Raw genomic sequence first — 12,282 nt, forward strand, 5'->3', positions numbered from 1 at the left:
TTCAATTGTACAAGGAAACTATTTGTTTTCACTTGTCTGTATTAAATTGACTGAATTTGAGAAGACAAGTTGAATTGGACACTCATTTATTAAAGTTAAAATAAATAGATATAAATATTAACAGTGTGCCTTATAAATAAACACATAATTGTTGATTTTGATTTTCTCTCTCTGGTGAAGCAAAACTTAGATTAGGCTTTTCTGTGGAAATGATCCCTCCTGTCTCATGCAAGGATTAGGTCTATTAACAACCAAAATCGTCCCAATTGATATAAGCAGCTAATTTGGGCCCTGTACAAAGTTTTTTTTTTGATTGAACAAAAACTGACAAGTGCCGCTGTGCATCTGCCAATGTATTGATGTCTCTGACATACTATTACTACTGCTGCTGCTTGTTCCTGTTTGTCAGTTTGTGTTTGGTCTGGGGAGATTGTAAAACTAAATTGCCCTTCTGGGATGAATAAAGTTCTCTGAATATGAATTTTGATTAAAAAAAAAAAAACAGTGAAAAACAACAAGCTCGGGGAGACAGGAGAAATGGACAATTTTGGTAGGTTAAGTAAGTTCCTAACTGTCCTCAACAAAACGAGCACTCCTGCGATTCTGGGGTAAAAAAAATAAATAAATGAAAATCTAATAATCTAATTTTGCAGTTGTATTACATATGATACATTAAAGAAAATTAGCAAACAAGTCAAAAAAGCTATTTTTTTCAGTTTGCCAGTGCTGCAGCCCCTGATTTAAGTTAAATAATTGGGGATCATAAACAAATTCTGCATTCACTCTGTTTAATGGCAGCTAATGTTGCTATTAATAGGTCCCACTTCTGTCTTTATGGGATTATTTGTACATTATGTGTGCTTCAGTTAATATTTACATAACACAAGATGGCTCAGTGCCATGTGAAGTGGTAACACGTTACAAGGAGGTGGCCCCCAGATCAAATCCTGCTTGGGGTCCCCAAAAATCTAGTACCGTCCCTGGCTGCAACAATTGGTGGATAAGTCAGTTAACTGATTGAAAGAAAATTATTTGCCAACTATTTTGATAATTGAGAACTCACTGCAATCATTTTTCAAGCAAAAATGTAAAATGTGTGCTGGTTCTAGCTTCTAAAACGTCAGAATTTGCTGCTTTTCTCTGTCATTTATGATAGCAAATGAAGAGTCTTAAACTTTTGGACTGTTTGTTGGACAAAAGGACAGAGTTTTGACAAGTTTGTGTCCTTGTGCTGTCTTGGTGGGAAAAATGCGACTGATTACTCAGAACCTCAACGGCAGTGGGAGTTTGAAAAGCCTGGAATAGAGTCTGGTTTTTGTTCACATTTTCTTTATATAAATATTACGTGGCATTATTTGATAAAAATGGCAGAATTATTTGGCTTGAAGACTAAACTTTGTGTAAAAGGTATGATAAGCTCTCTGAGACCCTTTTAGCCCTTAAAGGTGCAAAATGTTTACTTTGCACCTACACTAGGATTCATCTGTGAAACCAGCTAGGGAAATGGAAATAGGAGTTCCAAAAATGAAAAGACAGAAAGAAAGGAAAAGGAAAGAAAATAAACCGACTTGTTGACTCTTTCTCTTTTGTACTCCTTGAAATGAAAAAGTTTTACTGGATTATTTGGCTTTCTTCTTTAAAGGACTGTGATCACATATCAATAATTAAATCACGCGAGAACATACATCAAAAGCGACAAACGCGCCATGCGTCATAAAATTACGCACAGCTATTATAACGGGATAACGACCAAGTCAGAGATCAATCCAATCAGGAGTCTCTGAACATCAATGATTAAAATAAGCCGTGAAGCCTGGCCTCCTCTGCAGCGGGATGACTGCCGGGTGGACCATTGGATAATTCCGCCTCAGTAATGTGAGAGGGAACTCTGCTGTCTGTTAATCATTCATGGCGGCTCCGCGTCTGTGAGCGCGCGCTTCCTGGCCCACATATCCTGTCTGACAATGTCGCACGGTGCGCTGACACGTTTACGCACGGGAAAATGATAACGCGATACATTTGTTGTGGAAAAAAAGTCAAAACTTGTGCTGCCACTTTGAAAAATGGTCGACTGACTCAGGTCCATGCAGTCATTATGTCAGGTAGGCCAATCTAATTTTTTTTTTTTTTTTTTTTTTACATATGTTTGGCTGACTAATTATCCCCCGTGAAAGGCTGGTGATAAAATGCCAAAATCAGAATTCTTAAAGGAAAAACTATGATTGTCACATCCATCTGAGTAGCCACAGTCGCAGTCCACAAAGAAATGCAACCCGATAAGAGCGTCTTTCTGCGGTGTCTCTGTTCACTCACTGTTTTATTCATGCAGCCGCACGCGCTTTAAAGTCCGAGTGGAGTCCTAAAAAAAAGAAGGGGGGGGGGGGGATCGCGGTTTCCCGGGCCCACAACGGGGATTCGGTCCGGGTGCGTCCAATTGTTGTTTTCTGCTCATGTGCAACATGCTGCTGACTAGTCTGAATCCTCTTATACCTTTACAATAACAGACTGTGGGCCCATTGAAAGCTTTAATTAGACTCAATTATATCATCTTTACAAATACTCAAAGGCCACATCACATGTACAGTGAAAAAAAGAGAATTGTTACTTAAAATAATTACTTCAATCCGTTAACACATAAATCATAAAAGAATTAAGTTTTCTCAGCTCGATTCCCAAGTAGTTGGATTACTCAAACTTGATAACTTGATTTGAAAAAAAAAAACAACTAATTTATCTATATGTTACAATTGAAGAATTTTTTTTAGTTGGTTAATAATTCTTTTTTTAATGTACACTGAATATGCATCAGCTGGGTGTTTACAGGTATCAGACACCTAATTTTAATTTTATTTTTAAAATCATTTTCAAGATAATTTTGAACCAAATTTCAGACTTTGGACAAATAATTATTTTCAAGCACTGCAGGTAAGTGTAAAGGTAAGTATAGTTTATAGTGGTCCCATGCAAAGGTACGTTTTACGCAGGAATATGATTATTGTTAATCTTAATTTTGCCAACAGGTAGACGCAAGTATAAAGTTAAGTATTAGGTTCAGTGGTAAATATTAAGATTTGTAACATTAGAAATGTGGACTTTTTATACAGAAAAGCTTCACTCATTTTGACATAAAGAAATTAAAAGATCAATTAATCAAATTAGAAAAAAAGTTAATGGCAAAATGACCACACACATTCAAATTTAAGACTATTTATTAAATTTATGGCCTAATATTGATCAAATTTAAGACATTTTAAGACTATGTAAGGACCTGGATCCAGCACTAATCACCTTAACTTTGAGCTGAAACTGTAATGCTGTGTTTGTTATACATTTGGCTGCAGCAGCACACCTGACAGGCAGAGAAAATCTAAAGGTCAAAGGTCACTGGAACAGCTGAATACCCACAGCTTGGTTACACCAACGTCGTACTTAACCAACTCTCAGAAACATGTATCTAAAAGTTATAACATACTCTGGTTAATGAGCTAAAGTTCAATTAATACCATGAGAAAAGTTTATTGATTAGTTTCAACTTCACACAATTTTTATTTTCCAAAACCTCCTGATAATTTGTAGATGAGCTGCACTGATTTCAGGCAGCAACTTTAACCCACTGAAACAGCGCCATCCTATGTCCAACAGAGCAAGTACACCCTTCACTTGCAGAATGAGACTTTACAATATCATATTTTGTGATTAAATGTAAAACTAAAACCTCATTTAAATTAATTTTGTATGTTGGCAAGAAGTTTTGGTTATCAAAGCCTTCTCTGAGTTAAAATATATTACTTTGGAAAGAAAACCCTCATATTCCTTTGTGCTTATTACTGACTTACAATCATTACAACAGTTTATGGGTTGACACAAGGATGTGTTGGCCTATAAACTCAGTGGAAGTAGTGCTTTTTTATGAAAGTACAAACAGTTTATGCCTAGTTTATCCAGTAGGATCTTAATTTCTTCTAAAACAATATACATCTGTCTTTTTACAAGTTTCAACACTCCTTTAGTCTGTGCAAAAGACATTGGCCTTCTCCTCCTCTCTCTTTTATCTCTCTTTGTGCTTATTCATGGCTCATTTTTGTAATTAATTAAAATATCTCCTCTTTGTACCCTGCATGTTGAAAGCTAGAATCGCTCTCCAGCTCCCCCGAAACTGCAAGGAGGAGCTGATCCTTCTTGAACTCCTCCACCTGGGTCAACTCTCCCCCCACTTCCCTGTCACCATTCTCACTCACCCTCTCTGCACCTGCCCCTCTGTAATCTCCGCTGTCTCCTCTCACTCTCCACTTCTCTTCCACGTTTGCTCCACCTGTTACTTCTCTGCCGTCACCTCCGGCCTCTCTCGCCCACTCTCCGCCCTCGGCTGCTTCGCGTGGGATCTGGCTGCGAGAGATTGGATCGAGGGGTTCCGGGATGAGAGGTGACTGTAACGTCTCCACAGGGGTGAGAGCGGCGTCAACGTTCTCATCTGTGCTGGAGATGGGAGCGGGGCGCCGAACACGAGCCGACTTGGTCCTCAAACGTGTCTTGAGCTCGTCTTCCTTTAACTGGGAAAGAAGATGGAGGAGACAGATGAGTATGTGGGGAAAAAAAACAGACAACTGTGAAAGAAGGAGCTGAGGTGTTCATGTGCATGATCAGTCTCTCACACACACACACACACACACACACACACACACACACACACACACACACACACACACACACACACACACACACACACACACACACACACTGTACCTTGCGTCTCTCCTCAACCAGTCTCATCTTTTCTTCCATCTCTTCTCTGCTGGGTAAACTTTCCACCTTCTTGGCCTTCAGGGACTCCAGTCTGGCAGGAGGCCTTCGCCTGATCCCTTCCCTGTCATCCAGCTGACACACACACACGCAGCAGGGGGAGACAGAGACCAGATGATCTCGAGTTTTTGGCATGTCTCAGCAGCATAAGCACAGTTGTAGCTAATGTCAATTAAAAATGCTGCATCAGTGTTAATGTGCAAGTACAGGGCCTTGCTAGCTTAAAAAAATATTGAGAACAGGAAAATGATACGCATAAAACATAAGACAATATACTGACATGACAATATGATCTCATAAAAAAAAATAAAAATAGACAAATACTGATGGAAAAGGATACAAAATGAACAAGACAAAATGAATATGATCATTTCAGTCATTAAAATAATTAGGTTGATAACACTAAAACATTAACAAGTTAAAAAAAACAATAGGCATATTAAAGCATATTAAGAGTTTTTTTATAACTCTAGTCTAAATTAGAGCAATTTCATTTTTTTTGGTGATCAAATTTTTATTTAGTTTCTTTGGGTATAATATATCATATATGCATAGCCCCATCTCACCCATATGTGTCTACATGTTTTACAAATAGTGTAGGTATTGAAACTCCAGAAGGAAAATTAACCTATTTCACCATGGTGATTTATGTGGCAAACCTAACCTGGTTGGGAGCAGGTTATGTTCAGAGTTTCAGCTTGAAATCAGCTGAAAGTGTTTTCCACAGTTCCTGTGAGTAGCATCACTCATTGTCAGCATATGAGCCACACACATTGTCAGCTCAGAGAAAACGATATAAATACATTTTATACAAGTTGTTGGGCTGTAATGTCTCATAAATGCCGCCAAACAAAGCCGTGCATTTACAGTATCGCTGTATGCATAGCAAAGCATTTTTTGTTGTTGTTGTTGTTGTTGTTGTTGTTGTTTTAACACAGGACTCTACAGTTTATCACTGATGCAGAAAATCTGAGCAAGAATATTGTTTATGTTATTCACAGGGCTGTGACTCACATTGAACTTCTGATTGTGTCTGTTTTCTGGTCAGTTTGCCCACAGTGGCTTTAAAAGAAGCTTCTATAAAACCACAGGTTGCATTATACAATAAAAGTTCACTTTATATTTATAATCAGGGTGACGTTAACTTCACATTAAATGAGATAAAATTCCTTCAAATCATACCATACCATTACCACTATGTTATATGCTCATTTCTGATTTGCTGAAGTCTTTTACTGCTATCATATTACAGCTGGTAGATTACTCTAGTGGTATTTATCCCATATATTATTAAATTTGTAAAATTCATTTTTTTAGTTTATACATCTACTTCATAATGCGACAGTGTCAGACCTAAATATAGTTCTTGACTATGATGTTTAAATCCACTGCATCAAATTTTCAGTTTAAGAGCCGCAGAATGAGGAGCTGTCACATTAGAAATTGTGTGAGTGTTAAACAGTAACAGCCTAAAAAGATTACCTATATTAACTTGTGCATTCACTATACGTAACTTTCTGTCAGCTCTTGTCTTAATTGAAGCAACATTGCTGCTTTTTGCTGTAATAAATTTTAATATTCTTCAAAGGTTGGAAGTAGGCGGCAAGCAATCAATTATTTTTAATTATCAAATGAAGCGCTGAACGTGTCATTTGACTGGTTTTCTGTGAACACACTCAGAAAGTCTGTGTTAACAGAGACAGTTTATAACCACCTTTGTGTAACCTCGTTAGCGCTGAATGAGGCTTTAGGGTTTGTCGAGTCAGCCCCGTGCTTAAAAAATGTAATTAGTTTTAAAGACCTCCAGTCCTACCCAAATTGCATCCAGACTGTAGAAAGATGGGCAACAAGTGCTGTGTCAGCATATTTCACCTGTTTGAGCAGGTACCTACCATGATGCTGTAGGCCTCTGCAGACCCGCTGACCCTCTCTCTGGTCTGTCCCACTGGTATGATGCCCTGGTTCAGCAGCTCTTCCAGGATCTCACTGGACTTTGGACGCTCCGCCAGTGTGTTCTCCTGCTGCAGTAAGCCTGGGAGACAGACAAAACAAAAACACTTCAGGTTGTGTTTTTTTTTTTTCTACGCTGCGACAAGGTGTGTTTCATCAGCTCACTCACCGTCTTGTGTAAATCTGTCCGCCTCGCTTTCTCTGACACACTCAGATGTTAGAGGAGGAAGTTTTTTGGGCACTGCTCCAGGTAACAAAGGGACGTCTCTGTTGTCCATCACCACCCCGCTGTCTGTGGTGCCCTTTGACACGGCAGAGTCTCCACGACCATCCACTTTACTTCCTGTCTCATCCTGACAGCACAGAAACACAATATGAATGCAAAAACAAAAAGGTAACATTTACCCTGACCCCCTAGTGTAACGTCATTACAGCCATGATGTTGTCATGGTGGCATCTGTGTGTTTACACATTGTCATGAACACAGTATCTCAGGGACAATAATGATACACATACCTGCCACAAATAACATCATCTCAGAGTTTGAACCCTAATTAGTCTACAATATTATTCTATGATTGTATATTTTCTAAAACGATGTAATTGATATAGATTAAACTACACAACAGTATACAAAGATTTTAAAATTAGCTCCATATGGACCTACAGAATTAAAATGCTACATTAATCTAACTGTATCAATTTAACATGAACTTTTAAATGTACTGCATAGTGTGCTACTTTTGATACTTTATGTCATTTTATTGCTTGTTATATCTTTGTACTTTTAGTAGCATTTTGAGTGTAAATAAACTAGAGCTACACAATTAATTGAAATATTATCGAAATTGCAATATTGCCAAGCATATTATCCAAATTGCAGGTGCAGAAATTTCTTAATGAAGATTAAATGTGTCACTACATATGATTATAACTGAAGCATTGTGGTGCTACAGAGATGTGCTGGCCAACAAATCAGATTCTAGATGAAAAGGATCATGCTTGTTTGGAGTGAACCACAACAAAAATCACATCATCATCGTTTTTATATTTTTATAATTATAACAAGGTACGTAAAACATGTTCAATAATTGTAGGAACTGGCTTCACGGTGTCTGCTATGGGATACTTTTACTTTTGATGCTTTAAGTACTTTTTGCATGTACACAATCATTATTCAATTAAGGGGAAAAGTCTGGTATTCACCCAAAATATGTAGATAACTAATGGTTAAATGCATGGACAATGTATTAAGGTTTTGTATTGGTTATAAATTAAACCATTCAAGAGGTTTTAAGGGGTAAAGACAACTTAAAAATGACCAGAACCATGAAAAATATCAAATTTATAGCTTATAAGGGCCATAATTTTTAGTGAAAATCAAGGAAGATACTATTAAATTATACTACGTTTAGTGCTATGGGAGTTTTAAAAAATCCCTCAAACCTTACATACATTACAAATACCCTAATACATTGAAATGGATTAAATTATGTATTAAGTATCTTGTTAAAAATACACAATCATAAAATTATTAATGAGACTATAAGGTGTATCAATGAAGGGAACTGGCTTCATAGTGTCTGTATAATGATGAATTTAATTTTGATACTTAGTGTACAGTACTGTGCAGAAGTCTTTGGCCGCCTTAAACTTTGATATTTTAGCAAGGTTATAATGATTATACATCTTTATCTATCGGTAGTCTCTTTACTAAAATATACCCAGAAAATATAGGAAATATGTATACAGTATTAAAAACGCAAATGTTTTAGAATAAAACTTCAGGAGGCTAAAGATACAAGTATTTAGTGTGACCTCCCTTAAGCAGACAATATGAGATTTACAATATTAATCTTCCCTCTAGTGTATTTACTCCAGGGTGCATTTAAGAGGAGTCCAGTCTGAAGACGCCATTTTATTTAAACTTTTTGGGTTTTTTTTAATGCATTGTAGGCTGCATGTTGTCTATATTCTTTGTTTGTAAGGACCGTAATATTTTTTCCACCATCCGCAACGTTTTTAAATTGTCAAATGTGTGTATTTTCCGTAGATATTAGTAAAAACTGTGAGTCGGTAGTAGGCTAACAGAAACTAGCAGCCTGACAGCATTTGGTCCTCAGGGGTCTTAAAATCAAACAGCACACCGATTTTGGCGAAACACCTGTGACGGCTCTGTGGTAGCCTAAACTTCAAAATTTGCCCTAAAAGTTTAGCGGACAGTTATATATTTCTCACATACCGTCGTAGTGGATACATTGTGTTGAATTCCCCTCTACTATTTAGCTAACGTTACCTCAGGTTAGGTCAACTGAAAGTGGCGGGTTGTGTGAGACGGAGCCTACCTGTTCTCCCCTCACCTCTTCCGGTGTCAACGGTCGGACCGCGGTAGTTGAGGAGCTGCCGCAGCCCATATTCACCTCAAAGCAGCGGTGTGAAATAAGTCCATAAAAGTCATAAATGGCGGGTTTAATTACACCTCTGTGTGTTTTTTCTCGGTGTATTGACCCGTGTGGATTCGCATTCCTTCTCACACAGACAGACAGTCTCCATGGGCCCAGGCCGTTGCTAAGGGCCGTTGCTACAATAAATCTGACCCGGTTAATGAGGTGACACCCGGGAACAACCTGTGGGTGTCAGAGTGAGGACACTACAAAACACCGGCTTCACACTTAATGTTACTGATCCCCTTCATCAGATGTGTTACTGACACTGGGAGCTCTTATCAAGTCACTTTCAACCAACAGGGCAGCATCCAGGATATTAGCTAATCTGAGGTCAAACTGAATCCAATACCCTCATGCACTCAGCCACCCAGTGGTGCACTCAGGCTGTCTGAAGGCCAGGGGCAAAAATATAAAAAGGGCACCAGCTGCATGTGGTGGCGCATCAGTGCATATAAGGTTTTTATTTTTTTTCAGCATGTGGTGAGGTTTCCTACAGCTTAAGGCAAGTGGGAAGACTTTAAGGCTTAAAAGAACATCTGGAATGAAATTTAAGACCAATTTTACAGAAGCCAACACTGAAGGAAAAATAAACTCTGTAGGCTACCAACATCAGTTACTTAAGGTTAGAGGGAATTTTATTTTATTTTTCAAATATTGTAAAATAAAAAATGACTGATGATGTTAGCACAAAAGGCATTAGGTGAATTATTATTATTATGTTACCAATTATTTTGAGCTTTTGCATTGCAATGTCAGAAAAAAAATCATAAAAACCCCATCTCCCATGTCTCAGCATTTTTAAGACTTTTGAAAGATTGATTTCAGACATTTTAATGCCCCACTTAATTTGCATTAAAATGATGATGGATTCAATGCCTTTTAAGATTTTCTAAGGATCTGCAGGAGCCCCGGTGTAGTGTAGCTTATGGCAACACACTATATTTTCTCATTGTAAAGGCATACTTAATTTTAAGAGTTCAAGTTTTCAGTGCCACTTCTCTCAATGACTTATGATTAGGAACAACTTTGTCAAAATCATTGAGCACAGATGAGGGTAGAGTATGACGGGAAAAAACAGGCGTTTGCAAGTTTTCTGCACCTGGAATTACACTGCCTAGATTCCCATTGTGCCAGGTTTGAAAAACGTTACGCAAAAAATACACCCACACTTCTATGGGTTTCAGCAATGCTGTAAAATCTTATTAAGTAGCAATTTCTTATTGGATTTTCACTTCCCCAAGGCGTCCAGGGCACACAGATAACAGATAACAGACACTCTGACCTGGTCCCATTACACCGGAGCTCTTGTAAAGAGAGGTCAGCAGCGCATGCACTTTCTGCGCCGGATGAAGACAGTACACCTCCCCCCTCCAATTCTCACCACCTCCTACAGAGGCCCTATAGAGAGCATCCTGATCAGCTGCATCTGTCTGGGCTGAACCTGTAGTGCCTCCGACTGGAAGTCCCAGCAGAGGGTGGTGAGGACAGCGGAAAAATCACTTCCTCCCATCCAAAATGTTGCAAAGAAACGCTGCCTGACCAGGACTCACAACATCACCTCACACCCCCACTGTGGACTGTTCTCGCTACTAAACTCTGGAAAGAGGTTCCCGCAGCCTTCGAAGCAGTACAGCCAGGTTCTGCAACAGATTCTTCCCAAAGGCCACAAGCCTGTTCTACTCAATCAGTCAATATCCCCTCCATCCCCCTTCACACACCCACACAGGACTGCCTCATTGGACAGTGTAATATAAAAATACACAAAATACATAAAAATACACATATGCAATAATAACTTATATCCTATATAGTACTTTTATATGTAGTTTCTTGTGACACCTATTTATGTTTGCACTTTTTATGTAAATACTTGCTGTTTTTATCTGCACTACAGTCTTGCTGTTTTTATCCTGCATTATAATGAGCCAAATGCAACAAAATTTCAATCTGGTCTACACTGTAATGTGAGATTGAAAAGACAATAAACAAAAATGAATGTTAGTGAATCCACTATTCTGGTCAGTGTGACATTTATGCAACAAGCATTAGGTATAATAAAAGAAAAAAGAAACATGCTACCAATTATTTTGTAAAATCAGAAAAAAAAACAATTCATAAAATCCTATTCCTTTTTCTTAACAATTTTAAGACTTTTGAAAGACTTCAAATTAAGGCCTTATTTTTATATTAAGAAATTCAATAACTTTTTTAGACTTTTTTAGGATCCACGGGAACCCGGCAATAAAATGTGCACATATCTGTAATACATTAATATCAGCAAGCCAATTCATCTGCTGAGATCTAATCTGGCATGAAAAGATAAACACAAAACATGAGTAATTTTTATAGTTTTATTGATGGTAATTACCCATGGTTTTAATTTTATCACTCATCCAGTAATAATCATGGCTTTAAAATTAAACTGACTTCCTTATCATCCAAAGTCACCCTTGTCCATTTAAACACGCAATAGAAAAATATATACTTAATACTTTGTACAATACTGGTTTTGGTCCAAACAAAAGTGGATCAGAAAAGCCAATATACCTTTAGTCATTAAAGGCTCTCCAATTTGCATTTAAGCTCCTTTTAAATGGATTCGGGCAACTTTGAATATAAGAATTTACATAATAAATTCTAAAGACAAAAATGCTGAATGCGGAGTTGGTAACACAAAAAAATTCAACTTCACAGATTAAAAAAAAGAAAACATCACTATTTACATGTTTTTATAATAATATTCAAAGGCCAATTAAGAGAGAGAGAGAGAGAGAGAGAGAGAATAAAGAGGGAGAGGCAGAGAGAGGTAAAGGGAGAATGTAAGGACTCAGGATGAAGGAGGAAAGGAGAGAGAGACAAGACGGCACAAAAAGCAGAGTAGTGGAGCGAACCAGAGAGGTCAAAGAATCAAACATGTAACAGAGTTTGGAAACTATGCATTTACAAAGTCCTAAAGGAGTTGAACCTTGGCGTACGCCTCCGGCCCGGTCCGTCCTCCACAGTGCATGGATACGTTTTCCCCTCTCCCACCCTCACCCTCCTTCCTTCCTCCCCTTGTATTAGTTTTAACATTCATTTGCTTGCT

At 37.9% G+C, this 12,282-nt stretch overlaps 1 protein-coding gene across 1 annotated transcript; it reads right to left on the reverse strand.

The window, feature by feature from the left end:
• Positions 1-3,904: 3,904 nt before the first annotated feature.
• On the reverse strand, positions 3,905-9,262 carry stmnd1 (stathmin domain containing 1). The gene is made up of 5 exons (XM_042505972.1): positions 9,096-9,262; positions 6,920-7,103; positions 6,693-6,832; positions 4,744-4,875; positions 3,905-4,550 (listed from the first exon to the last, which is right to left on the reverse strand). Exons 1-5 carry the CDS (start codon positions 9,162-9,164, stop codon positions 4,092-4,094), a joined length of 984 nt encoding a protein of 327 aa, XP_042361906.1. The 5' UTR covers positions 9,165-9,262; the 3' UTR covers positions 3,905-4,091.
• Positions 9,263-12,282: the final 3,020 nt, after the last annotated feature.

Source organism: Plectropomus leopardus, chromosome 18 (genome assembly GCF_008729295.1).
Source record: "Plectropomus leopardus isolate mb chromosome 18, YSFRI_Pleo_2.0, whole genome shotgun sequence".
Lineage (NCBI taxonomy): Eukaryota > Metazoa > Chordata > Actinopteri > Perciformes > Serranidae > Plectropomus > Plectropomus leopardus.